Source organism: Tachyglossus aculeatus, chromosome 15, assembly GCF_015852505.1.
Source record: "Tachyglossus aculeatus isolate mTacAcu1 chromosome 15, mTacAcu1.pri, whole genome shotgun sequence".
NCBI classification, from domain to species: Eukaryota; Metazoa; Chordata; class Mammalia; order Monotremata; family Tachyglossidae; genus Tachyglossus; species Tachyglossus aculeatus.
Window position 1 is genome coordinate 8107867 of NC_052080.1, and position 27357 is coordinate 8135223.

Here is a 27357-nt window from a genome sequence, read left to right on the forward strand (position 1 = left end):
TTGTTTTGTTAATGATGTGCATCTAGCTTTATTTTTATTTATTCTGGTGACTTGACACCTGTCCACATATTTTGCTTTGTTTGTCTCCCCCTTCTAAACTGTGAGCCCGTTGTTGGGTAGGGACCGTCTCTAGATGTTGCCAACTTGTACTTCCCAAGCGCTTCGTACAGTGCTGTGCACACAGTAAGCGCTCAATAAATACGATTGAATGAATGAATGAATGAATGCTTCTCTTAGTAATTAGTATTGATTGATTGATTCCTCGGCAGTGGAGATGGTCTGGGTTGGAGGTTGCAGGACACATAGGGTGGATTGTTGGTGGCATATACAGTTAAATCTTTTTTTTTGAGTCCTTAATATAGTGCATTGCATTCAGTGGATGCTCAAAAAATACTTTTGCTGATACTCTCTGGTGGGTTCAGACTGAACTTTAATGAGACACCCTGCGATCCCATGGTGCAAGATTCCCTAATGTAGTGTGACTGTCAGTGCTTTAGCCCAGCGACTCTACTGTGGGATGCCAAAGTAGCAGTAGGAATGTGAGCACAGTAAGGACGCCTGCAATGGATTTGGGAATGGAGTGACCTCTGCTTCCATCCCAGGATTACTCCATGGAAAATAAATACAGGACTCCTTCTAAAAGCCTTTTGTTGTTATCAGCTAAAGAACCTAGATTCTGTAACCCAAATTCCAAGTGACCCTTGGTAAACTTCCAATTCTAGGCAGTGTACTTTACATCTGGATGAAAACACCAGTATAAATATACCATTAAAACTCACTGGACTTTAGGGTCAGGATAAGCAGTATGGCTTAGTGGCTAGAGCACGGGCCTGGGAGACAGAAGGACCTGAGTTCTAATCCCGGCTTTACCACATGTCTGCTGTGGGACCTTGGGCAAATCACTTCACTTCTCTGCGCCTCATTACTTCGTCTGTAAAATGGGGATTAAGACTGAGCCCCACGTGGGGACAGGGACTGTGTCCAGCCTGATTACCTTGTAACTACCCCATTGCTTAGAACAGTGCTTGGCAAATAGTAAGCAAGTGCCATTATTATTATTATTTTCCCATTTTTTTCCACTGTCATTAGGATTTTAAACCACGTTCCCCATCACATTTACAGGTTGTTAGTTAATTTCTTAGCATCTGACCCACGAGAAGGCTGGAGCCTCACAGTTTTATTTAATGAAATTTGCATACAGACTGTTATACCTGGTATCATTTTCTGTCAACACCACATTTTTCAGACTTTGCCAGAAGAAGCCTTCAGCCTTGGGGTTATTGGGCCAGTTGAGAATAGAGCTTTTACAAATCCTCCTCCTCAGTCTCATATACTGAGAATTCTGCCACACGGGCTCCAGCAGAATGAAAATAATCACATCCACATTCTCATCCATTAGCCTCTGCAAGGCTAAGTAGAAAGCAGTTTTAAAGTTCCAGTTTCTTGCATACCTTTTTGTCAGCACAAATACCGTCTTATTGCTCTGACTTACGCTCTGGATAAGGTTATCGATGATAGCTATCCCAGGGTCCCAATCCCTTTCTTCTAGGCAAAGGAGAACCTTCTTGTCTTCACTTTCTTCCAAGTGAACTCGTAACTCGTTTATTACCCAGTCTGTCACCAAAGGGTCTGTCGTATCATAGGCAATGTATGCATCATAGACAGTTTTTGATGTGGCGATAGATATGTAACCTCTAAGTTTAGCCCTGCACCAATGATAAATATACCACACATCCCAGTGGAACAAGTGATGAGCCACAGTTATCAGCATAAGATGAATTGTGATCAAGAATGAGAGGCAAAAGAGAACGACTGCAATGGTATCTGAAACACAAGTCGTTAGGTCTAAGCTTATGATGCTTCTCCCTGTTTGATCTCCAGGTGTGGCACACACAACTTCGGACGCCAGTCCGGGAATGCTGACGTTCACGTTTTCGTCCATCCACTTCCGGATGTCACCGATTTTGCAGCTGCAGTCGAAGGGGTTTCCTCGTAAGTCCAAAATTGTCAAGTGATTCGTTGCTTTGGTTTGGAATGTGGACTGGTTGATGATTTTCAGGTGATTGAAGCTCAGGTCCAGGTGTGAAAGGCTTAGTCCTTCCATGAGAAATCCCTCAGCAAGGTGGGAAATCCTGTTTCTCCTCAGTACCAGTGTCTGAAGTGAAGGTGTGAACTCAAATACATTACTGGTTAAACTGGAGAGCGCATTTCCACCTATATCCAGCAGCCGGAGAGAGGGGAATTGCTGTAGCACTGTCCAATCAAAGAATGTTAATCGATTGTTACTTAGATATAACTCAGTTAAGGTCCCTGGGAGGTTGAAGAAGGCCTTTTGCGGGATCTCATGAAGCATGTTGCTGGATAGATCAAGTCGGCTTAGGTTGAAGAGATTACTGAAAATCTGAATGTACCTGTCATCTTGAAGGTTCCACAAGATATCGAGACGGTTTCCTTTGAAAACCAACTCTTCCAGGGACCTGCTGATTAGCTTATGCTCAGTTAGGGTAAAAATGGCATTGTGGCTAAGGTTTAGTACCTTCAGCTGGGTTAGATTTTGAATAAATCCCAGGCGATGTGTGATGCCTGCTTCCCTGAAATAGTGTATGTTATAGCTGAGATCTAATACCTCTAGGCCTGGCACTTCTTGGAATGCGTTATCATCGTCAAAGTCCAGCTTATTAAATGACAAATCCAAATATTTGAGGTGAGGTAGAGATGAAAACTCGGTGCCGTGTAAAACTTGTCCGATGCCGTTTGAAGACAAATTTAAGCAGGCTATTTCATTAAAGCCTTTGAATTGTTTTTGCCCGATAAAAAAAATGTTGTTCAAGCTAAGATCCAAGGCTTTACCGTAAGAACTGCACTGTGGTTTTATTAAGGGATTGGTGATATGGTAAACGTTGGAATGCGGGTCGACGTTTGGGTTTATGCCAGCGCCAACGGGTGGCTCCATTTTGACGTCTGTTGAGCGCTTTTGAGTTATGTGACGTGGGGGCGAAACCTTATAACTATTTCTGTCCCCTACGAGAGGTGATATTTTATTATCTGACAAAGAAATGACTGTCAAGTTAGAGAAATTGTGGAAGAGCATGAGATCGATTTGCTTAATAAAGTTAATTCCCAAATTAATGGTCCTGAGGTTAGGAAGCTTGTTTAGGGGCTGGAGGTCTTGCTCCCTAAGTTCCTGGAACACATAACCTTTGACATGCAGGGCCTGGAGAGAGACCAGTTTGGAGAAATTATCGGAGAGATTTATGTAGACTGGATATTCCTTAATGCCGTAGTTGAAAGATATGTCCAGCACCTCCAGCCCGGTCAACTTGGCTAAGAACTCGCCGGAGGCGATTTCGGGTAGCAAGAAGTTGAATTCGAGGTCCAGCACCTTGAGATTGGGCATATTGTAAAACCAGGCGGCGGGTACGCTAGTGAGAGAGGTGCTAGACAGGTTCAAGTGGCTCAGTTTGTTCAGGTTCCGAAAAGCGTGCAGGTCTATGTGGAGGGATGCGCCTTTCTCACAGGGCTGACAGGGAAACGGGGCGTTGAAGCACCTCGGACAGTTCCCACTCAAGTCGAGGACCTGCAGGTTGGCCAGTCCCTTCAGATCGTCGCCGCTGATGTGCCTGATCTCATTATTGCTGAGGTAAAGTTTCTGCAGCGACAGGGGCAACCTGGGAGGCACCTGGGACAAGTTGTTAAAGGAGAGCGACAGCAAGGTGAGACTGGTAAGGTTTTCAAACGCCCCGTCCTCTATGTAAAATGACTGTTGGCAGGGGTTGCCATAGTAACAGTTCCATCCCAGGTAGAGTTCTTCCAGGTGAGCCAGTTCCGAAGTGTTTTCTTTAGTTACGGAAACCACGTTGTTGAGAATGACGCTCAGGGTCGTCAAGGAAGATGGCAAACCAGTGGGCAGTCTGCATAGCTGATTATTGTCCAGGAATAAAGCCCGTAGCTTTGTTAAGTTAAAGAAGGCGCCGTCTTTGATAGTCATCCCTCTTTGGCAAAGGTTGAGATTGTCATGCCATTTCTCGGAGTTGGTGTTCCTGTTGAGGTTTATCAGAGTGAGGTTCTGCCAGCCTCGGAATGATTCCGTTGTTACGGCCCCGATGAAGTTGTCGGAAAGGTCCAACTCGGTCACGTCGATGTCCATTCTGTCGGGGACCTCCCTGAGCCGGCGGGCGCTGCAGTCGGCCATGAGGGAGGCATTCTCCCTCCTGATATCACAGGGAAAGGTTCTAGGGTAACTCATCTCGGCGAGGGCCTTGTGAAGAAACAGAATGATGAGGCTTGAGGTTTTAAGAGCCATATTTCCCTAAGGAATAAGAAAAGTGAGAGGGTTTACATTTTATTTTTTTAAACAGCAGTTTAAGTACAACAGTCACAATGTTTTAATGGTGGATCCAGTGACTATAGAACTCTGAGATAAATATCTGAAAGCATGGCTTGCTGAAGTCTGAGTAGATAATGATCAGGTAAACTGCGCCAAAATGAAGCTTATAATTTATTTTTAAAAATCTTATTACTCTCTTTCCTGCGTACTGTGGCATCACTTAAGAAGGATGTATCTCTTATGTGGTGAAAAATGATCCAGCCCCTCCCTTACTGCATCTCCTTCAATTTTATATGGCCCATAGCAGCGCTGTGCCTTAGTGGACAGAGCACAGGCCTCGGAGTCAGAGGATCCGGGTACTAATCCTAGCTCCGCCACATGCCTGCCATTTGACCTTGAGCAAGCTACGACTTCTCTGGGCCTCAGTTTCCTCAGCTGTAAAATGAGGATTAAATACCGGATCTCCTTCCTACTTAGACTCTGAGCCCTTTGAGGGACAGGACCTGTGCCTGTCTTGATTATCTTTTATCTTCCCCAATGCTTAGTATAGTGCTTGGCACATGGTAAATGCTTAATGAATACCACCACCACCACCAAAAAAATCCAAACAGGAAAAGTACCGTTAACACAAATAATTCTGATGAGCCAGATTGGCCTCCAGCTTCCGAGTCCCTTAGTGTTATGAAGTTATGCCTCACGGGAGGCAGAAAGCCTTCGAAGATGGGTCATTTACATAGAGGATCCTAAGCATTAAGGGAAATTATTTACCTTACAGTTCCATTGTACGCGCCACACATTACTATGGGGCTCAGTTTTGTAGATCATTTTGAAAGAAAGACCTGTTTGTCTTCATATGTTTTATTCCCTCAACAGGTTAGCTTAAAAAAGAAGTCTTCCCCAAGTACTTTTCATAGATTGACTATAGAGTGTCTAGTGGCCCAGTATTTAAACTGTAAGGACACTCCGAGGCCATCCATTTGGTATTTGGTGTGCAGAGCATGGCCTCAGGATGCTACCCTTTGAAACTGATGAAGGTGAAAAGCAGATGGCTGCCTCTGAGTAGGTAGGTACTGTCTCTGACCTGTAGGACAGTTAGGTAACAATGCTTATTATCAATCAATCAATCAATCAATCAGTCGTATTTATTGAGCGCTTACTGTGTGCAGAGCACTGTACTAAGCACTTGGGAAGTACAAGTTGGCAACATATAGAGATGGTCCCTACCCAACAGTGGGCTCACAATCTAGAATGCAGTACCAGAAATAGAATGGTTTGGCCAGACCAATGTGATTTCTTCAGTCCAATATTCTGTCTTGGCGAGTGCTAAGATGCTTGAAGAAACAGGATGATGACTGTCCTCCTTGCCATCCATCATAATATCCAATATCCCTAAGTCCCCTCCCCAGAATTAATCCTTAATTTCCCCTCAAGTACTTTAGGGCCCCAGTAGGAACCTCTCCCTCCTGAATAGGTCTTTGGTTTGCTCAGCCAGCACAATTTCCCATGGTGTGAATTCCAGCTGCTTACCCCTTTGAAACGATGTGTTTCCCTTTGTTTGCCGGCAGTTAGCGCGGGCACATTTCCCCCTCATAATTTGCCTCCTCCTTTTTATTATTATTAACGATGGTATTTGTTAAGCGCTTACTATGTGCAAAGCACTGTTCTAAGCGCTGCTTCCCCCAACAGTGAATACACACCCAAAATGAATTCCTCTAAGGTGGGCCAGAGCATAAACTATTTTCTCTATGGTTGAGACCCTCTGTTCTTTCCCAAAGAGGCTAGAGGGACCCAGTCTTCATTCCAGGGAGGTCTGTGCTCAGGTAACATCACTTCAGACTGCTCCTCATTGCATTTCTCATATCAGGTTGAGGTTTCGTGAGGCTGTGGGACAGGGAAGCATCATTGTTCCACCCAAGCTCAGAGTATTTTAAAGTTGGCTTTTTTTTTTAAAGCTCAACTGCAAAGGATTAATTAAAATGTATCCATCAGTGGTATCTACTGAGCACTTACTGTGTGCAGAGACGTGATCCCTACTCACAAGGAGTTTACAGTGTAGAAGGAGCTCTGTAAAGTCCACCCCTGAGCTCATTCTCTTTCCTCCCCTCCACAAGCCACCTCCCACCTAGTTCCAGCCGAAGGTTTCTGCAGAGGCTCTGTTCTTGAAGGTGACGGTGAGCAGTGCAGTGAGCTTCTTGTACACATCTCACTCCTGGAGGGAGATGCAGGAGGGGAGGGGAGGGTGGGTATTCATGGCACAGTCTCCCTAAGTACTCCTTCCCCACCCCAGCCTGCCTACTCCTGAGAGGACCCCCATCTCTGATGCGGCTAAAGCTGTGGCTCTTGGTACCAAGACATGGCAAGGGGATGCCAGGATGGCATCAGACAGAGCCAGCGGGATATTTGCTCATTCCTCTCAAAGAAAGCCACGGGGCCGCTGGAGCTTAGCATGTGAGACTGTTTCTTCCTCTTGATTAGTTGTACTCTTTGTAAGCACGATTTGTCATTCAAAAATTACTTAACCAAGTCATTCTTTAAAGAGCTTTGACAGTTAATTGTTTTTCAAAGGGAACGTAAATCACTAAAATAAGAGAGCACTAACTTTGTACATGATTCTTAAAAAAAGTAATCCTTTCAGAAATAATAGATTTCACATCTGTCTCCACCCTTTACTTCATATTGTAATGGTTTCGGAGTGCATCTGTTTGAAAACAATGGGCAGTCAGCACATTGAATTTCTAGATTCAGTTATGGTACTAAGTAATTTTAAAGAATGCAAAAATAAGTAACAGTGCCTGACCCCTTCCATGTTAAACCTTTAATTGATTGTGCTTAGCTTGTTATGGATAACTTTCATTTAGTCAGAAATTGGTCACATTCTCACTCCTGGGCTTCACACCAAATCATGTTTCTAAATCAGAAATCAGTTGAAATCAAAACTTTGGTGAAATAATTCAGAGACTTACTGTGGTTCCTCTGGATTTGGTCTGCCAGTTTTCATTCCACTAGAGCATTCTTTGAAATAATAATAATAAAAAGAATTAGGAGCTGGTACTCTGAAGACTTTTAAAGCACCCAGAGAGCCAAAAGTAAACAGATTAACTTCCCTAAACCAGCCACTTCATCCTCAGCGGAACCTACTTTGCAGAAGTTCATGTAGGAAGGGCAGAAGCAGATTTAATTATTGCAAAATCACTTCCCAGTCAAACTGCCTCAAAAATGTATTTGAAAACTGACCGAGCAGAAAGAAGTCCAAATAGGAGCAGGGATTTTTTGGGGGGACATTTTAAAATCATACTGTTTTGAAAGAGCATAGATTTATTAACATAGAAGACTGGGGCTGAGAAGAGGCAGCTGCTTGGTCTCTGTTCAAACAGAAGAGCAGAGCCCTTCAGCTAGCCTGAGACAATATAGCTCTGGGAGAAGGAATTGCTCCCAAGTGATGAGGGTGATTGAGTTCCCTGCCGTACAATCCACTCGAAATTTCTCTGGGGGCAAAACCGTGGACAAAGGAATTAATACTAGTCATTTTTGCTTCCCGAAGTACTTGCGACTGAACTATTTGAACCACTAGATGCCAGTATTATGCCTTAAAATAGAGACAAAATAATTCTACAGGCCACTGGGCTAGCCTACGACTGAGCACAAGGCTTCAACTGTAGTTGCTTTATGTTTGCTGTCGGAGTTCCCAATCACCATTTGATTAAATTATCGGGAGGTTGGAAGTTTAGGAAAAGAGGCCAACCATTAAAATTGGAGGATAGACTCAGAAACATTCCCGGTTATATCCGGAATGTTGAAATGTCCATAGAAATGAAAACCCAGTAAATGAGTTTATTTAAAACCGGGAGCCCTAGACCAGATAAATTCTAATTTAGTGGACCCGTGAGAAGCTACAACAAAACACACACAGTTTGCAAGTGAAAGCAGATATCTACTCAGGCCCAGGTTACCTGTTGGAAGGCTGCTTATCCGTGAGGTCAAACAAAGGAAACTGAACTCACCAACTCTGAATCTTGGAGGACTGGTCAGGGAAGAGCACGGAGCTGAAGCATGTAAGCCAATGCTGTCAGCCAGAAAAGAAACAGGCAGATTGCCCAAAGCCTGGAGGCAAGATATGAATCAGGCTCTGAGATGTGCCCGTGTGACTCTGTTCCGTCAAGTGGGCGCGTACGGCTGCCCCAGGGACCAAATAGATGAAAACACCCTGGGTCAGTCCTAGGATCGATGAAGGGCTGACATCCTGGGGGCTGGATGTAGCGTCATCACTGGCTGCACTAAAGAATTCCAGACACCGCTTTGCCGACCCCAAAACGTAATTTCCGTTAAATTGAGAAAGTCCAGGTGCAGTGAGGATGCACACGAGAAGGTTCTTTGGGGAAATTTGCAGAACTTACCTCCTTGCTGAGCATGCCGACAGCTGGCCCCTGCCCCCACTTCCCTTTTCTCCTGGGTCCTTGATCCAGAGCTGTGCCACTTTCTGCCCAGTTTCTGGTAAACAGGGGCGCCACTTCTGAGCTGTGACACTCTGTAGTGACAGAGACTGAGAATTTGAAAATAAAAATGAGGCATAACGTCATACAGTGAGGTATTTGCACCATAAGCTCATTGTGGGCAGGGAACGTGTCTACCAGCTCAGTCATATGGTTCTCTCCCAAGTGCTTAGTGCTGTGCACACAGTAAGCACTCAATAAATACGATTGATTGATTGACAGACCAGTGGAAAACCAAAGTGCCTGGCATAAAACCAGACCCATGGGCCATGCTGGCTGGATCCTCTTCCAAGTACCTGGGCCTCGCATTAGCGGTTTTCCCCCACTCAACCTCACCCCTACCAGTAAGCAAAGACCCAGCCAAGCTTTGAGAAAGATCCCTGAGGAGAAAAGTAGAGACAGTGTTCAACTTTTAAAATGTAATCTAAGTAAGATAGACTGATATTGAACACGAAAAAACCCCTCCTCCCTTGTTGTTTGTCTATTAATAATGATCATTATAGTATTTATTAAGAGCTGACTAGATGCCGAGCCCCATGCTAAATTCTGGGGTGAATACAATACAGCTAGATCTGACATAGTCTCCATCCCATATGAGGCAAACTAATGGAGAGAGGGGATGGAAAGAAAATGAAGCTTTACTTCTGAAAGTGTTTCCAAAAGAGGGATAGGCAGGTTTGGAGATGGAGGTCTTCTTCATCCACTTTAGGCCAAGCAGGGTGAGCCCTTTCAGCTTCACTCCCAGGTCTTTCACCGCTGCTGAAAGAACGGGACAGCTGCCGGGCTTGAGACATAGTAAGGGATTAATAATAATGCTATATTATTGTTGTTATTAGTAGTAACAATGACGATAATAATAATGACATGAGTTAAATGTCTTGGGGAGAGCCTGTGAACCCCATGGGAGACAGGGATCGATGAAATAGTACCGTATACATCTCCAAGCTTAGTAGAGTTTAACAAACACCATAATTATTTTTATTAATGGCGAGAAGAGGATCGGAATTTAGGCTAACTGCAAGGTGAGGAGTGGGTGAGGCTAGCTGGAAATTATAAATTTGGTTCAGGATGTGGAGGCTGTCTGGGTGGGAGGAGCAGTCAGGGGGTGTAAAGTGTTTAGTAGCTGTGAATGTCTCCCTTGGCCCCTTTAACCTGCAGCTTTGAGGTCTTATGCTTTCTTCTGAACTGGCACCCTTCCAATGGAATAAACTCTGTGACATCCACCAAATATGCAGACTCTCTCCTCAGAATTCCAACATAAAAGTTTAAGAAACACATAGAAATTACAGAGGAACAGAATCTAGCCAGTTTCTGGGTATTTTTAAGTTGGAAAAGCAACAGTGGTTATCTTTTTGAAACTTAATTTCATGTTAAAATATTCCCTGGTCTGCAGGCTTTGTGGTGGTAATTTCTCTTCCTTGTTCAGTAAGTGCTTAATTCTTCTTAACAGCCTATATTTTATGATCATAAAGAATATTTCACTTCTGAAGTAACTGAAAGGATATTTAGTTATGTCCTATGTTGCTGATTTGTACTTCCCAAGCGCTTAGTACAGTGTTCTGCACACAGTAAGTGCTCAATAAATGTGATTGAATGAATGAATGAATGACATGAATTTTTAATAAGACATTAGTGAAAGATTTCTGTTGATTTGTCAGTCATCTTTGCTTTCTGCTAGTGGGAGGTAAAATACGCTTTTGAAAAAATATTTTACAGGTTGATGTTAGTTGATCAATAACAAATTCATTCACTCATTCATACAATCACATTTATTGAGTGCTTACTGTGTGCAGAGCACTGTACTAAATGCTTGGGATTCAAGTTGGCAACATATAGAGACGGCCCCTACACAACAACGGGCTCACAGTCTAGAAGGGGCAGACAGACAACAAAACAAAACAGGTGGACAGGAGTCAAGTTATCAGAATAAAATTCATTACTTTGTGTCCCAGGTTGGTGTTAAGAAGCAACATGACGTAGCGGCAAGAGCCTGGGCTTGGGAATCAGAAGATGTGTGCTCTAATCCCAGCTCTGCCACTTGTCAACATAGCCAAATTAGTTTACGTTTATAGTCCACCTTTTATTGCAGATGACCCGAAACTGAACATGAAAGATTTTATTAATTTCACCCGAAATGTAGTAGCCCCTGGGAGGAATGAAAGGGCAAATGTTTAACTTAAATAGAAGAAGAACAGAGGACTACAACTCTTATTTTAAGTAATCACTGCTCATTGGCAAAACAGAAGGAAGCCAATTTGAAAATTTCTTCTTGTTGATGTCATTAATCTCATGACCCTTATGTCTCTTCTTCCCTTTTCCTCCAGCAAGCAGCGATCTGAGATTGTTTCAAATCTGAGATGCTTTCAAACAAACATTGAAACATTATGGCTTTCTTGATTTCATGCTCTTGGTCAACACTGAAACAAAACACAATGTTTTTAATTTGCATGGACTTGGAATTTTTTGCCTGCAGGGATCCCTGCTAGATTGTCTTCAAGATCAGCCAGGTCACATCCCTTGCTCTGAGGCTCATTTTCTGTGCTTTTGTGCTGAAATCAATATTGCCCTCCAGTTTGGGTTTGGGTGATTTATGAGGAAATAAAACCAAGTGTATTTTTGGTTTTTATAGCACACCGGCTGCACAACAGGAAATCCTACCCCAAATACAGCCTGCTTCCTTTAGTTGACACTGTTGTCGATGGTAGTTTCAGAATAAAAGCTGCCCCCTCAATCAATCAATCAATCGTATTTATTGAGCGCTTACTGTGTTTAGAGCACTGTACTAAGCGCTTGGGAAGTAGTTAACCCCAAGTGAAGAGTTGTGTTTTCCATTCCTGTGGGGTAAATGGAAATATTGTTTGACTGAAAGCTGGGAGAATTTAGCACCCGCGCTAGCCTACATGTTGCCTGTGGCCAGGGGCCTGGCTGGGTTTCCTGGTCCTCAGTTCCTTTCCTGTGTGTAGAGGCGATAATTCTGCTACATTCTGGCCTCTGTTTTGTTTATGAGTCTAGGTATGGTTAGCAAAGACAGCACAGAGGATTAATCACAGTTCCAGTGAATTTGGGACAGTGTAGAAAATCAGCACTGCTGATTCTAACCCAAAGTTGTTGCTCTCGGAGTCGGGAAGGAAGGAAAAGTTGTAGTATTTATTAATCACCTCTTGCAGGTCACTGTACTAGGCACTTAGGAAACTCAGAAGAATTTGCAACTAGCGTGGTCAAAGTAAATGCATAGAGTGAGTGTGTGTGTCATCTTCAAGTGCTCTTCAACTATATATGTATTGTTTAGAATAGTTGAAGATGACTCCCTGTAGGCAATACATGGATATATAGTAGTATTATTTTTGTATCTGTTAAGCACTTACTATGTGTCAAACGCTGCTCTAAGCGCTATACTGGTATATACAGGTTAATCAGGTCAGACACGGGCCCCGTATCGCAAGGGTTTTACAGTCTAAGTCTATAGTGCTTATATTATCGTTGACAAAGACAACGAGGGTGTGGCTGAAATGGCCACAAATGTCTTTTCAGCATCCGTGTAGCCCAGACACTCAATCCCTCTAGAGTGTGAGCTCATCCTCTGGACTCTAAGCTCACTGTGGACAGGGACCGTGTCTACCAACTCTGTTAAACTGTGCTCTCCCAAGTGTTTAGTACGGTGCTCTGCACACAATAGGCGCCCAGTAAATATGATTGATTGATTGATCGCGCAGGATGCTTTTATTGAGTTTTGCCCTTTGGTGAACTGTTTGCTACCTGCAGCCTCTGTTACTGCTTTCTAATTTGCCTCTGGGATTTATGGCCTTCGCCAAATATAATAAAATAATAATAATAATAGCATTTATTAAGCGCTTACTATGTGCAAAGCACTGTTCTAAGCACTGGGGAGGTTACAAGGTGACCAGGTTGTCCCACGTGGGACAATAAATATCTGCTTATGGCCCCAAGTCAGAGTGGTTGGTTGGCTTCATTGTTTGAGAAATTGCTTCCCCGTGTCTTTAAGACATTTGTGCGGACTTTCTGGCTTTTCAGGACTCTTGTTTTATCTCCCCATCCCGCAGCAACATACTGCCTTGTTTTCAGTCATCATCCCAACACCTACCCCTGATGAAGCTGGTTGGCCTCCACCTGAGGGACTAAGCTATAGACTTGATCTTGATCTATGGGTTTAAAGCAAAGGAGAGATTCAGACATTGTCCAGCTAACTGATTCCAATCACTCTGCACAAACCGGCTTGTCTGCCTACCTTGATCTAATTAACTGGATAATTGCCAATGTTTCCCTTCATTTTTTGCTGGGAAGTGAGCCATAAAGGAAAGAGAACTCAAAATTGTGTCTTGTAAAATGAAGGTCCCAACCTCTGATGATCAGCTACTATTCTTGGCATTTGCAATCCTGCTACTGGCTGATTGACTCACTGACTCCAAGATAATGGCAGCTCTTCTGCATTACTTATCTACCCTAGATCGATGGTCTTTTCGGGAAGCAATTTTACTCTGGGTACAATGCTGTACAGGCCAGATAAAAATGATTGAGTGGACAGTCAGAGATGAAGTGCGTTATTTTCAGCAACAGCTGTACCCTGTAATGAAAGTTTCCCATTTGGTTGTGGTCCACCTTTGTTTCAACCTGCAAAGGGTGGGAAGGAGATCAGGTATTTAATCTCCATTTTCCAGATGAAGAAATTGAGGCCCAGAGAAGTTAAGTGACTTGTCCAAGGTCACACAGCAAATAAATAGTGGGGCCAGGTTTAGAACTCAGACCTTTTCTCATCGGGCCGTGTTTACTGGTTTCAAACCAAAGCTGACATGAAAGGTATCACTCTGCAAAGAACTGGTATATATTGTTGACACTCAAACATAGTGAATAATTGTAGATATATTCATTATTTCTAAAGAATGAAATATTTTTCTATGAAGGTGATGATGTAGGTTTGTGTTCATTCAGTCATTTTATTGAGCACTTACTGTGTGCAAAGCACTGTACTAAGCACTTGGGAGAGTACAGTATAACAACAGACATTCTCTACCCACAACGAGCTCACAGTGAGGCACAGTTTTCTATAATGAATATTATGTCATGCTGTTTACTATTATAATTTTTTGAACAGTTAGAATTCCTAGCTGCATAAAGGTTTAATTGCAAATAAAAAAGAATGTGGTAGTTTAGGTGGTCCATTGATTCAGTGAGAATTCATAACATTCCAAAACATAATTGTAATATTGAAATATAGTAATTTTGACAACGTGTCGTAGCCAAAGTTAGGAATTTCAGCAATCCTGTTGCTTCCTCTTGCCTTCACGAGGTACATATTCTATCCAAGTTTCATTTGGAATAGCAAATTGTCATTTTCTTGTGAACTCAACTCGGTACGTTCCCGTATGCTTGGGAAAAGGTGAAGAGGAGAGCAGGATTCTACTCCAATCCATGTGCTCATCAGCAGTATATGCCAAGTTCTCATGGGACACCCCCAGTGCTCATTTCCCCGAAATCCCAACCCCTCACAAGTCCAGTCCCTTTCCCCTCAGAACAAAAGATGGGAGGGTGAGTAAGAAAAAACAAGAACTTGGTCAAAATATTTGGAAATTATCTGGGAACCACTTTTGTGAACCTGGGTGGACACAGATTTTTTGACAGTGTGATTGTGCTTCTGTGTGGCTTTCTGATCAGCCCAGGAGTCAGTCTGCTTGACGGCCCTTCCCCAGGAGGTAGGGATTCTGTAATGTTGCACTGTTCCCAGTGCTAGACTCTGTGGACTCTGGAAATTACCACGAAACTCCTCCGGCTGACAACAGATGAGCAAACTAGATTTCCGTCAGAGCTGTCAGTCAGGAGGGTGTGGGTCTGGGACAACCCTGGAGGGACTGGCTTAGCACTGATGTGTGGTTTTGTGCCTACAGCCCAGGCTTTGTCTTTGAGTATGAAGCACAGCTGTGTGTGTGTGTGTGTGTTTTTGAGAGAGAGAGAGAGAGACAGCAAGAAAGAAAGAGAGAGTGTTTTTGTGTGTCTGTGTCTAAAGGCCTAGGCCCTGGAGATGCTTTCTGTTTCCAGTAGCCAAGATTCTTCTTGAAATCTGGATCTACAACCAGGTAGTGTAGTTCATTAGGTATCATAGTGGGCCTTGGCCTGGCCAATATCTGAATCATTGGCGTTGCTGAGAGCAGCATAGCCTTCTGCACACAGCAAACCCTTTGGGCCCAGGGAAACAAGTAAACTGCCCACTTCTTGGGCATCATGAGCAGATGACACTAAGTATCGGTGATTTCCCAGTAGGTGGTGGACTGCTGAGAGTTCCCTCAGCGTTTGAGGGACTCCTGGCCTAGGGCATTGCTGTCTCAGCGTGCCCTTAGGAACACTGATGCTTTCCTTTGTGGCAGTTGGCCAAAATGCAAACTACACGGTCTCTCGGAAGAGTTTCCCATAGGCCGCCTTGTTGTCGGTGGCTAGCGCGCTCCTCAGGCACTGCCAGAAGTAAGGCTGAGCCTGGGGGTTGGCGGGCCACTCAAGCACTGAGCGGCCGCAAAGCCTCCTCCGGAGCTGGAGATACCTGGAGTTCTGTAAAACCCGCTCCAGGAATATCAAGATGATCACGTCGACCTTCTCATCCATAAGCCGCTGGTGAGCCAAGTAGAATGCTGTCTTGAAGTTCCCTGACTTCGTGAAGGCGTTCGTCATCACAAACACAGTTTTTTTACTCAGCTGTATGCTCTGGGAAAGGTTGTCCAACACCGGTTGCCCTGGTAACCAGTCTCTCTCCTCCAGGCATAAATTGAATTGCTTGTCTCTTTGGTCTTCTAATTTGGCCACCAGCTCGCTCAAGACCCACTCCGCCGTGGCCGGGTCCTTGGCATCGTAGACGATGAACGCATCATAGCAAGCTTCTGGCGAGACCAGCCGACGATATCCTCTGAGCTTGGCGGTGAAGAAGTGATAGCTGTACCAGACGTCCCAGAAATAGAGATGATTTGTAACCGCGGTGATGATCAGGCAGAGAGTGATCGATACAGATACGTGGTATAGGATCACATCGATGGAATCTAGCCCACAGGTGTAGAGATCGAGTAAGACCACACTCTGTCCTTTGTGGGCTCCAGGCCCTGCACAGGTGACCTCCGTAGCAAGGTAGGGAATCGTAACTTGGGTCCTGTTTATCCACCAGACAAACCACACTGCGTCACAGGTGCATAAAAATGGATTGTGATGCAGAAGTAGCATCTCTAGGTTGTTGATGATGCTTTCTGGAAAGCTGGACTGCTGAATGATCTTGATCTTATTGTAGCTGAGGTCCAGGTACCTCAGCTTGAGAGAACCTCGGAGAAAGTGTGTTGTCAAGTGTTTGATTTGATTATTCCTCAGGATAAGTTTCCTGAGGCTTCTGGAGCAGTTGGACAGTTCCCTAGGAGTAGTCTTCAGCAAATTGTAGCTAAGATCCAAGGTTTCTAGATTCCTCAGAAAGTGGAGATTCCCCCAGTTAAATGTCTTGAGCCCATTCTTGGCCAGGTTGAGGTCCTTCAGCTTCGGGGGCATTCCCTCAAAGACGCTGGGAGGCAAGAAACTCAGTAAGTTTTCAGAAATGTCGAGTTGCTCCAAACTGGTCAGGTTCTTGAAGAACTTCAAATATCTGGTATCTCCATCTCTCCATAATACATTTAGGTGATTTCCCCTGAATTCCAAAGCTACAAGCGACTCACTTTCCATCATGGTGCTGGTTGAGGTTGAGATTTCATTCCCATTCATCATCAGCTTCTTGAGGAACAGCAGGTTCTTGGTGAAGTTGAGCATGTGAGTGATCCCTTCTGACAAGAAGTAGTGGCTGTTGCTGCTAAGATCTAGGACTTCCAGTTTCTGAAGCTCCTGGAAAGCTGTTGAGTAGAGCAGATCAAGCCGATTGTTGGAAAAGTCCAGATACCGCAATTCTTTCAGGGGTTGGAATTCACTGCCGTTGAGAGTCTGGCTAATGGCATTTCCAGACAAATTGAGGCACTTGAGGAAAGAGAGATGCTGAAAATCAGTGGGATTCACAAAAAAGATGTTGTTCTTGCTTAAATCTAGGGTCTCCCCGTAATTCTGGCAGGCCTCGTTGGCAGGTGGGAAAGACTGATCCTCTTTGTTTTTGAACTTGCAACTGCGCCCAAATTCATCAAACCTAAAGTAATGCATTTCCCGGAGGAGCTGGTGACTGTAGTGGTTTGCCGAAGCCTGGGGCAAGGAACAGAAACCATTTCCGCTGGATTCTCCCGAGGAGGGTGATATTTTATTCATCGAGAGATCTATGCTCCTCAGGGCCCGGAATTTTTTGAACACGCTCAGGTCCGCCACTTTGATGAAGTTCGTGCCCAGATCGAGGACTTCAAGGCGTGGGAGGCTGAGCAAAGGCGAGAGGTGATCGATTTTCAGTTCCTGAAAGACGTAACCCCTGATCCTCAGAACTTTGAGCTTTCTCAGGGAAGAAAACTCCTTAGACAAGTTCAGAAAGGCCGGGTAGACCCGCAGCTCAAAATTGAAGGACAGATCCAGTTCCACAAGGTTGGGAAGAGAGTGTAAAAATCTGGCCTCGCCCATTTCTTTGGCGAGGAAGTTTTGTGAGAGATCAAGGGCCTCCAGCTTCTTAGTGTTTTTAAACCAGCTTGTGGGGACGTGGTAGAGGGAATTGCTGTGCAGGCGTAAAATTTTCAGTTGAGTCAACGAATCGAAAGCGTTTGGATCGATCCTTATGGACGAGTCATTTGGGCAGGGAGTACAGAGGAAGGGGACATTGTAACAGCGTGGACAGTTGCCACTCAGATCTAGTATTTGCAGTTGTTTGAGGTCTTGAAAGTCAGCTTTATTGACAACTTCGATCATGTTATTATACAGGTAGAGCTCCTTGAGGCTGGATGGCAAACCGGCGGGCACAGCAGATAAGTTGTTGGCTTTGAGGGACAGGACCGTTAAACTTCTCATGTCCTCAAAGGCAGCAGCTTCTATGAAAAATGATACATTACAAGGATTGCGATAATAGCAGTTCTGACCCAGGTAGAGGATTTCAATGTGGGCTAGTTCTGTCAGGTTCTCTTTCATGATGGAGAAGATGCTGTTGGCTTCGAGACTCAATAGCTGCAAGCTGGGAGGAAGTCCCCGCGGAATCTCGGGGAGCTGGTTTCCGTCCAGGTACAGCGACTTCAGGCGGGTCAGCCTGGCGAAGCTGCCATCCTTGATCGCCAGCCTCTCGGTGCACACGTGGTCTTTGGCCCCGAGACGGACAGGGACGCAGTTGCACCTGAAGTCAATCTCCACCAGGTCGACCAGGCCGTTGAAAGATGCGGGGCCGATGTTCGGTATGTGGTTAATGGTGAGGGTCAGGTTGGTGGCGTTGGCAGGAATCCCCTGGGGGATTGCAGTCAGATGCCGTTCGGTACAGTTGACGACCACCGCGGTTTCTGGGGCGGCCGCCGGGGCATCCGTCGTGACATCGCAGGGCAGGCTTTTTGGAAACCACACGGCCCCGGGAAGCTTGGAAAACAGGAACAGTTGCAAGAGAACAAAGTACCAGTGGCTCAGTGGCCACCTGGGAAATTCCTGAAAGAGCCAAAGACAGGGAAGAACTGAATACCGATTGACATGATTTTCCACATTCGTTGTTTGGGTTAATATTTTCTTCTTCGAATTTATCACTGAGCAGTATACTACCATCTTTCTCTATGAAGTGCTGCCTGTAAAAAATGGAAAGTGCTCCCGGGCAACCTCAGAGCCACACCATCTCTCCAGCATTGTCCATGGCAGTTCGCGACGGAGGCATTTTGGGAAACTGCAACTTGTTCACTACATTTCCTTTCAACAGATGCTTTCTGGCCTGAGCGGGCCCGGAATGTGGGTCTGACCTGTAAATGCATCTGTAATCGGAAAAAAGTCCTCCAGGTATTAAACAGAGGAAAACGTATGTTGAAGCAGAAGGAAGTTTGGGGAACAGTGAGTTTAGGCATAGTGGTCAGCATTAGGATATAAAGCACCTTGTGGGAAGGGAATTGGCCACTTCTTTATTCTGTATTTCCCAAGCACTTAGTACAGTGGACTGCATTACATCCGAAGGGCTCTTAAATGCTACTTAAATGCGTTTACTGCCAAAGAGGGAGAGAGAACATTAAATGGGCATTTAATGGACATTTAATTCCTATTTTACAGATGAGAAAACGGAGGCACAGAAGTCAAATAATTTGTCCAAGGTCAAACAGCTGGTAACTGGCAAAGCCGGGATTAGAATCCAGGTCTCTGGCCTCCTAATGCTATGCTTTTTCCCCTAGGTCAGATTTCCCCTGCTTTCTTCCTTCCCAGAATATTTTGAATCCCATAATTTTGTGACCTGTTCCTCTTAGGTTTTTATCCACTTGTTGATTCTTGATTAATCATTCTCTATCATTACCACTCAAATCCCAACTCTTCATACTTTTTATAACAATTATGGTATTTGTTAAGGGCTTACTATGTACCAAGCATTGTTCATTCATTCAGTTGTATTTATTGAGCACTTACTGTGTGCAGAGCACTGTACTAAGCGCTAAGCGGGATACAAGCAGATGGGGTCAGATACAGTCCCTGTTCCACGTGGGGTTCACTGTCTCAATCACCATTTTACAGATGAGGTAACTGAGGCCCAGAGAAGTGAAGTGACTTGCCCAAAGTTACACAGCAGCACCACGGCTGCTCCAAACCCTGCTGACACGCTGTTCCTTGTTGAATTACTTTCCTAGTGGGAAGGAGGTGGTTAGTCTCCCATCATCACCAGATCTTGACCATAAAAGCCCCAAAGGGGATCAGAGGAGGTTTCATCAACTGTCTCCTTCATGTTTGGAGATCCGTAATGGAATCGTACTGGAATTAAATCGTAAGCTCCTGGAGGGCAGTGGCTATAGCTTTTACTGAAGGTATACCTTCCCATGTGCCTAGTATAGTGCCATGCCCAGAATAGGTACTCGATATATTCTGTTTCATTTTAAACCCAGATCTCTTCTAGTTGTGGGAAGCTTCTTGTGTCTGGGCCTCTGAATATGCACAGATTCCCCCTTTATGCTCAAGGTAAGCATCAGCTTCCTCAAGTTCTGTCTTGACTACCAGATGCTTTCTGGTCTAGACCTTTCGTGCTTTTCCACCGCATTTATCATCATCATCATCATCAATCGTATTTATTGAGCGCTTACTGTGTGCGGAGCACTGTACTAAGCGCTTGGGAAGTGCAAGTTGGCAACATATAGAGACAGTCCCTACCCAACAGTGGGCTCACAGTCTAAAAGGGGGAGACAGAGAACAAAACCAAACATACTAACAAAATAAAATAAATAGAATAGATATGTACAAGTAAAATAGAGTAACAAATATGTACAAACATATGTACAGGTGCTGTGGGGAAGGGAAGGAGGTAAGATGGGGGGTGGAGAGGGGGACGAGGGGGATAGGAAGGAAGGGGCTCAGTCTGGGAAGGCCTCCTGGAGGAGGTGAGCTCTCAGTAGGGCCTTGAATTTATGATTCTGTTCGCAGCACTGCTCTGACCCTGAGGCATACTTCCAGTTTTTATCTTTTCTTCTCCTCGCTTTTCCTAACGGAAGGCTAATCGTAGAACTTAATTGCCATACCTTTACTCAATAGCAAAATTAATGAAGTAAACCCAGTACAACTTTTTTTTTTCCTTCTCCTGGAGGGCAAGCAGTAAGGAAAGTGTACTCAGACTTTGGTAGTCAGGGTCTAAGCCTAAAACTCCAGGTGCAGCTCTATGGCTGGTCTAAGGTTTGTGGATGAAAAGGCTATTCGTTAATTACTTTTTCATTGTAATAGGCAACAGCTCTCCAACTCTACATTTCTAACTATTTTCTGTACTCCATTTCACCTGCATTTTGTAATATACATTATGTGGTAAAAAGAGGAAGGCATGCACTGTCTAAATTTAACCTTTTGTAGAGTGACCCAAGTTAAAATTAACAGCTGACTATAAGGTAGTTGTGTTAGCTATTTCCTTTTTTCTCTATAAGGTTACAAAGAGTGAGCATTTTTTTCCAATAAACAGCTCCCAGAATTAGCATCTATCTCTCTAAGGAAAACAAATCAGCCTTGTGCCATTAGTTTCCCCAAGCAAACTCCAGCTTCTAAATTAGAATGTGCCCTCGCTGCAAACTTAATATTAGAAATCATATTTATTAAGCACCTGCTGTGTGCAGAGCACTGTACTAAGCACGGGGAAAGAGTACAGAGATGGGAATTAGACAGAGACCCTGCAACTTGAGGTGATCACAATCTATGAAAATAGGTTGGGGAGAGGACTGGAAACAGACACATCAGGATCCCTGAAAAAAAAGATATTAAAACGGCATAAGGGACAAGGACAAATAGACAATCCATAAAATATATGAAAGTTAAGGTGCCGTATCTCCTTGGCCGTATGGATCAGCATTCAGAAAAAGTCCTATGACAGCTTTCCAGCCCTAGCATTTACATTTTGAAATGTGTTTTGGTCATTCTTATCCCTAGCCCTTAGAGGAAGAATTCTCCAGAGATAATACACAAACAAAAAATACTGAATAATAAGAAACGTTCTAAAGGCAAAAGAGCAGGAGTGAGGCAGATTCATTGAGATCATGTAGAAATCACTGAGGTATTTCATCTCCACATGCCACAGTCATTCTAGCAAAACTTGAATAAGCAAGCGCGCTCTACTCCTTGGGAGAGGAGCTATACAAGTTAACATTGGGTCTCTTGCTAAGAAATTGCAAGTTTAGTTTTCATACATTAGAGAGCTCTATTTAAGAAAGTGGGAGTCCGTCCTACCATTTTTTCTGTTCCTCTACTGTGCAATATAAAACTTCTCATTGGAGAGCACTGGGAACCAGAGGAAGAGAAAACCTGCGTGGCTAAACTTTGGGAAAGAGGCAGTATTTGGGCTGGAAAGCCTTTCTTTACTAGTACTCAAAAGAGATTGTTACTGAAACCAGTGTGTATAATTAGGACTTCCTCAAAGCTGATGTCCTCTCTTCCCCCAAAGAATGAAAAGATCATTAAAACACTTATTTTTCTCTTCTACCTGTTCCCCCAGGAATTCATCCTAGGGGTGATTTTCATCGATCTTTTCTTTCTGATCTAACAGAGATGCTGTGTTTTCTGTGCCCTGTCCTGCATCACTGCATTTTACTCAGAAATCATATGTTTATTCAAAGTCTTAAATACCTTTAGCGGCTGCATCGTCTGAGCATGGTGCTGGGATCTCGTATCAGAGGCTGAGTGGTGGCAATGCCAGGGCGAGCAGAACCACGACTGCTCGACAAGAACTGCCTCTCACTGGCATTGGGTTTGCAGAAGTGCAAAGGTTCCTGTTCTTTCTGCCAGTGTCTTTGTGACAACCCTGCGGCCCCGTTAGCATCTGCATAAATGGAAGAACCTGGTGTTGAGAGGTTACATAAGGGAGAGATTCTTGGTAGAAGCTCATAAAGGCTCCCTTCTGCATTTAAATTTTCATTCAGCCTGTCCAAGTTCATATTTTTGCAGATGATTTTTGACAGGGAATCCTTCCTTGGGCAGGGACCGAGTCCAGGTTCTGGAGCACCTGACGTGCTCCCGTTCAGTGATCAAGAACGGAGCGTGGCTCAGTGGAAAGAGCACGGGCTTTGGGGTCAGAGGTCATGGGTTCAAATCCCGGCTCCGCCAACTGTCAGCTGTGTGACTTTGGGCAAGTCACTTCAGTTCTCTGTGCTTCAGTTACCTCATCTGTAAAATGGGGTTTAAAACTGTGAGCCCCCCGTGGGACAAGCTGATCACCTTGTAACCTCCCCAGCGCTTAGAACGGTGCTTTGCACATAGTAAGCACTTAACAAATGCCGTTATTATTGTTATTATAATTAAGGACAGTGCCAGAAATCCAGGTGCAGAGATCCTTGGCGTCGGAATGAATGAGGTGAGGATGGAGGTGTGAGGCTGGTGAGGGGCCCATGGCGTTGTCCTGTTCGAAGGTGAGGATGCTGAGAGTGAGATTGCATCCCCAAGTGGGAGTGTCTTTGAGGCTATCTATTGTCCAGGTTGCCCCCGAGGATGTAGTACTGCATCTTTTCTGGCCCCTTGCCTTTCAGGTGAGCTCTGCTCAGGCACCAGGGGTGGAGCGGGGAGAAATATAGCCCACTGTTAGCAGAATATGCTTTTGAGAGATGTTTTTGCAATAGTAGTGATTGCTTGCACTGAGGCATCTGCATCTCTTGGCTTGATGCCGCTGTGCTCAGCGACACTCGAAGGGAGATGGCTGACAGGGAGAACGGGTGCAGTCTGCAGTCTCAGAACAGAATATCACTGATTTATCCACGATGCCTTTACAGATTTGGTAAACCATTGTTGAGGATGTTACCGAGGCTGTAGACGGAGTTGGGGATTAGCTTTCTGCTTGGAAATGAAAGTTTGGCTTTTCGGGTATTGAGTGGTCTTGGATTTATAGAGGCCGTCTCGAATTTGAAGCAGAGCTCCCATCTTATTGGGCTGCCTTTTTGATCCCTAGTGATCACCTTGTAACCTCCCCAGCGCTTAGAACAGTGCTTTGCACATAGTAGGTGCTTAATAAATGCCATCATTATTATTAGTAGTAGTAGTAGTAGCAGGGAAGCGTGAACTAGCCAAAGATGTAGGTCCGTCCACCAGGAAATTCACTTTTGTGTGCCTAGACTATGAACCTTATTGTGGGACAGGGACTGCGTCTGTCCTCATCACCTAATATCTCCCACAGGACTTCAAACAGTGCTTAGCACATCCTAAGTGCTTAACAAATACCACTATTATTATTAGATTCATAGTAGGGTAGAAAATGCCCCTCCAAAATGTGTTTCTTTTGCCTCCTTCCACTTTGAAATATAGCAGTAGTAGTAACAGTTCTGGTCGAGTAACTTCTGAGTGCGGTGCTTGGGAAAGTCCAACAACACAAGACACGTTCCTGTAATGTCTTCCACAGGCACTCAAGTGCTTAGAATAGGGCTCTGCACATGGTACTGGTTGATTGGTGGCTAGATAGAAGTGTTTATTCTATTTAGGAGGTTCCTGTGGTAAGCTACAGTGAATAGAGTTATGTGAAATGTAAGCTTTATGCTAGGTTTTCTTTCTCTTATTTTTAGCCCCTACTGACTGTACTGAACAGTGTATATTTGCACTTACACAAGTGTCCTTTAAAGAGAACACCCAGAGCCATGTGGCCTTACGGACCTGCTAAGAGCCCAGGCTCCCTAAGCCAGCGAGCTCTTCAGAGGGAAGTCACTGCCTAATTCCAAAACGGCTCTTTCTCTGATGTGGGGGCCACAGGGATGATAACGGGACTTGCCTCGCTTCTCAGCTCTTTTCCCTTTGTTCTAGAGCCTTTGTGTTGGCGGATGTGGAGAGAAATCCTCAGAGGCTTTGGGAGGATAGGGTTGTGCCATGAGAAGTTAGAAGACCGACAGTTAGCTGAGAGTCAGTTAAAACAACTGAGACTGTGGGGGTGTTGGGGAGTGGGGGGTAGGCTTGACTTCCCCAGAGTAACTGGCTTATCACCAGCTTTTTGCTCTGGACTTAGGAAGGATTCCGAGGAAACCGAAGAGGGGAAAAAGAGTAACGTCATTGTGACACCCATCCTCTTCCCTCTGCACCCATCTCTGTCGTTCCATAACATAAACAGGTGCTACCTCGGCCCCATGCGGGCGGCTGAAGGTTATGTGGGAAAGGGCCTGGCTTCGCGGCTTGTGGTGAGGTGATCTTCCTGGATGCCTTGGTTCAGGATACTGCTCAAGAGGCTGGGAATGGTGTCTGTGGCAAGACTAGGCTCTAGAAGGCTGGCCTCTCTCACTCTGATGTAGTAATTTCAATTCTCTCTGGGTAACCCAGAAAGAACTCAACTGACAGGGGACTTGGGCGAGTTCCCTGTTGCAGAGACGTGGAGACGAGTCTCCACCTCGCGTGGGGGTCGGTGTCACCTGGCTCGGGGCCTCCCACTGCCTCACTTTCCTGTCTCTCTGGCCTTGTTCCCCAAGTCCCATTCCCAGTTCTGGCTTGAAAAGGAGCACTGGAGCCAGAGCGAGGCAGTCCTGCCTCAGTTCCTCCTGACTGCTCTGTCTCCAGCCAAGAGAGGCCTAGTCAGGGGAAACCCCTAAAAGCCAAGCAGATGAGGTGCTTCTTCCAGCCTTGGACGTGACTGGTAGTAAACGACAGAGTGACAGGGTCCCAAATGAAGTAGTCTCTCTTCCTTAACTACCTGCAATGCTGAAAGCCCAGTCCTAAGGGAGACTGGAGGCCTGCTTCATGCTAGAGGACATTTTTCCTGTGGTACGGCATAGAAAGAATTCACTTGACCATTTCCTTCTAGTTTCTTTTTTAGCCCACGCCAAGTCACACACCATTTACTCCTTTAAGTTTCATTTCACTGTAAATTGAGAGAGCTGCCCAAGCCAGGAAATGCGTAGTAAGGAAACCAAAAGACTCATGCTTGCAAGTGGCCCAGTGAATAAATCAGGGGCTGTGACCATTCTCAGGAGACACATCACTGAGAGGGGTTACCGGGGGGAAAAAGAAGGGGTGGCGAAGAGTGAGAGCAAAAGGGATTTTTTAGGGGTTGAAGTTGACGCTAAGGTTGTAGAGGTGGTGGCATTTATTGAGAGCCCTCTTGACACAGTGGGCTTTACTAGGCACTTGGGAAGTACAGAATAATGTAGTGACGGGTTATCTGCCCACCAGCCCTTGCCTGCTGGGTGACCTTGGGAAAATTGCTTAACTTTTCTGTGCCCCAGCTTCCTCAATTCCAAAATGAGGCTCCAATACCTGTTCTCCCTCCTAATTAGATTGGGAGGCTTATGAGGGACACAGACTGTCCGATCTGGTGTCTGCCTCAGCACTTACAACAGTGAAGCAGCATGGCAGAGTCGACAGATCACAGGCCTGAGAGTCAGAAGGTCATGGGTTCTAATACCTACTCTACCACTTGTCTGCTGTGTGACTTTGGGCAAGTCACTTAACTTCTCTGTGCCTCAGTCACCTCATCTGTAAAGTGGGGATTCAGATTGTGAGCCCCACGCAGGACAACCTGATTGCCTTGTAACTACCCCAGTGCTTGGCCCATAGTAAGTGCTTAATAATGAAAATTAAAAAGACAGTGTTTACAAATACCATCCTTTTATTAAATTAAGGACATTACACTCTAGTTTTTTCCTATCATTTCCCTTTCCCTCCCTTCAGGGCCAGGAATGCACTCTGATTATTATTATTTTTTAATAGTTTTTGTTTAAGTGCTTACTATGTGTCAGGCACTGTCCTATGTCCTGGGGTAGATACAAAATAATCCGATTCGACGCAGTCCCTGTCCCACGTAGGGTCAAAGTCTTAGACCCCATTTTACAGATGAGGTAACTGTGGCACAGAGAAGTTAAGTGGTTTACTCAAGTGAGTCCAGCCTTCTACAAGGCTGCAAAGCCTGGTCTTACCATAGGAACATCATCATCATCATCATCATCAATCGTATTTATTGAGCGCTTACTGTGTGCAGAGCACTGTCCTAAGCGCTTGGGAAGTACAAGTTGGCAACATATAGAGACAGTTCCTACCCAACAGTGGGCTCACAGTCTAAAATCATATGTATTGATTTACTTACTATTTTGCACATATTTACTGTGTGCAAAGCACTGTACTGTGAGCTTGATTTTTAAAATTATTATTGACTATGAGTACTATTATTCATTAAAAATAATAACTCCTGTATTTGTTAAGCACTTAGTGTGCAAAGCACTGTAATAAGCGATTTATTTATTTATTTATTATTATTATTAATACTATCAATGCTATTATTCATTAACAATAACTCAGGTATTTGTCAAGCGCTTACAGTGTGCAAAGCACTGTAATAAGCGCTTGATTTGTTTATGTTTTATTATTATTAATAATATCAATGCTATTATTAATTAACAATAATTCAGGTATTTGTCAAGCGCTTACAGTGTGCAAAGCACTGTAATAAGCGCTTGATTTGTTTACGTTTTATTATTATTAATAATATCAATGCTATTATTCATTAACAATAACTCAGGTATTTGTCAAGCGCTTACAGTGTGCAAAGCACTGTAATAAGTACTTGATTTGTTTATGTTTTATTATTATTAATATCAATGCTATTATTAATTAACAATAATTCAGGTATTTGTCAAGCGCTTACAGTGTGCAAAGCACTGTAATAAGCACTTGATTTGTTTATGTTTTATTATTATTAATCATATCAATGCTATTATTCATTAACAATAACTCAGGTATTTGTCAAGCGCTTACAGTGTGCAAAGCACTGTAATAAGCGCTTGATTTGTTTATGTTTTATTATTATTAATAATATCAATGCTATTATTCATTAACAATAACTCAGGTATTTGTCAAGCGCTTACAGTATGCAAAGCACTGTAATAAGCGCTTGATTTGTTTATGTTTTATTATTATTAATAATATCAATGCTATTATTAATTAACAATAATTCAGGTATTTGTCAAGCGCTTACAGTGTGCAAAGCACTGTAATAAGCGCTTGATTTGTTTATGTTTTAAT

The 27357-nt window shown here is 44.2% G+C and overlaps 2 protein-coding genes across 2 annotated transcripts; both read right to left on the bottom strand.

Moving 5' to 3' along the window:
• Positions 1 to 1162: 1162 nt before the first annotated feature.
• TLR8 (toll like receptor 8) lies at positions 1163 to 8798 on the bottom strand. Its single transcript, XM_038757523.1, has 3 exons — positions 8722 to 8798; positions 7291 to 7339; positions 1163 to 4309 (listed from the first exon to the last, which is right to left on the bottom strand). The coding sequence occupies exon 3, from the start codon at positions 4301 to 4303 to the stop codon at positions 1178 to 1180; it is 3126 nt and encodes a 1041-aa protein (XP_038613451.1). The 5' UTR covers positions 4304 to 4309; positions 7291 to 7339; positions 8722 to 8798; the 3' UTR covers positions 1163 to 1177.
• A 6018-nt stretch (positions 8799 to 14816) lies between these two features.
• TLR7 (toll like receptor 7) lies at positions 14817 to 19732 on the bottom strand. The gene is made up of 3 exons (XM_038757125.1): positions 19725 to 19732; positions 18554 to 18689; positions 14817 to 18375 (listed from the first exon to the last, which is right to left on the bottom strand). The coding sequence occupies exons 1-3, from the start codon at positions 19730 to 19732 to the stop codon at positions 15211 to 15213; spliced, it is 3309 nt and encodes a 1102-aa protein (XP_038613053.1). The 3' UTR covers positions 14817 to 15210.
• Between the last annotated feature and the right edge of the window lie 7625 nt (positions 19733 to 27357).

Excerpts from the sequence above, each read along its gene's own strand:
- TLR8 (XM_038757523.1), bottom strand. The coding sequence starts at position 4,303 with ATGGCTCTTAAAACCTCAAGCCTCATCATTCTGTTTCTTCACAAGGCC.
- TLR7 (XM_038757125.1), bottom strand. Across the intron at positions 18,376-18,553 it reads TGGACAATGCTGGAGAGATG|GAATTTCCCAGGTGGCCACT; the intron begins GTGTGGCTCTGA and ends TGGCTCTTTCAG.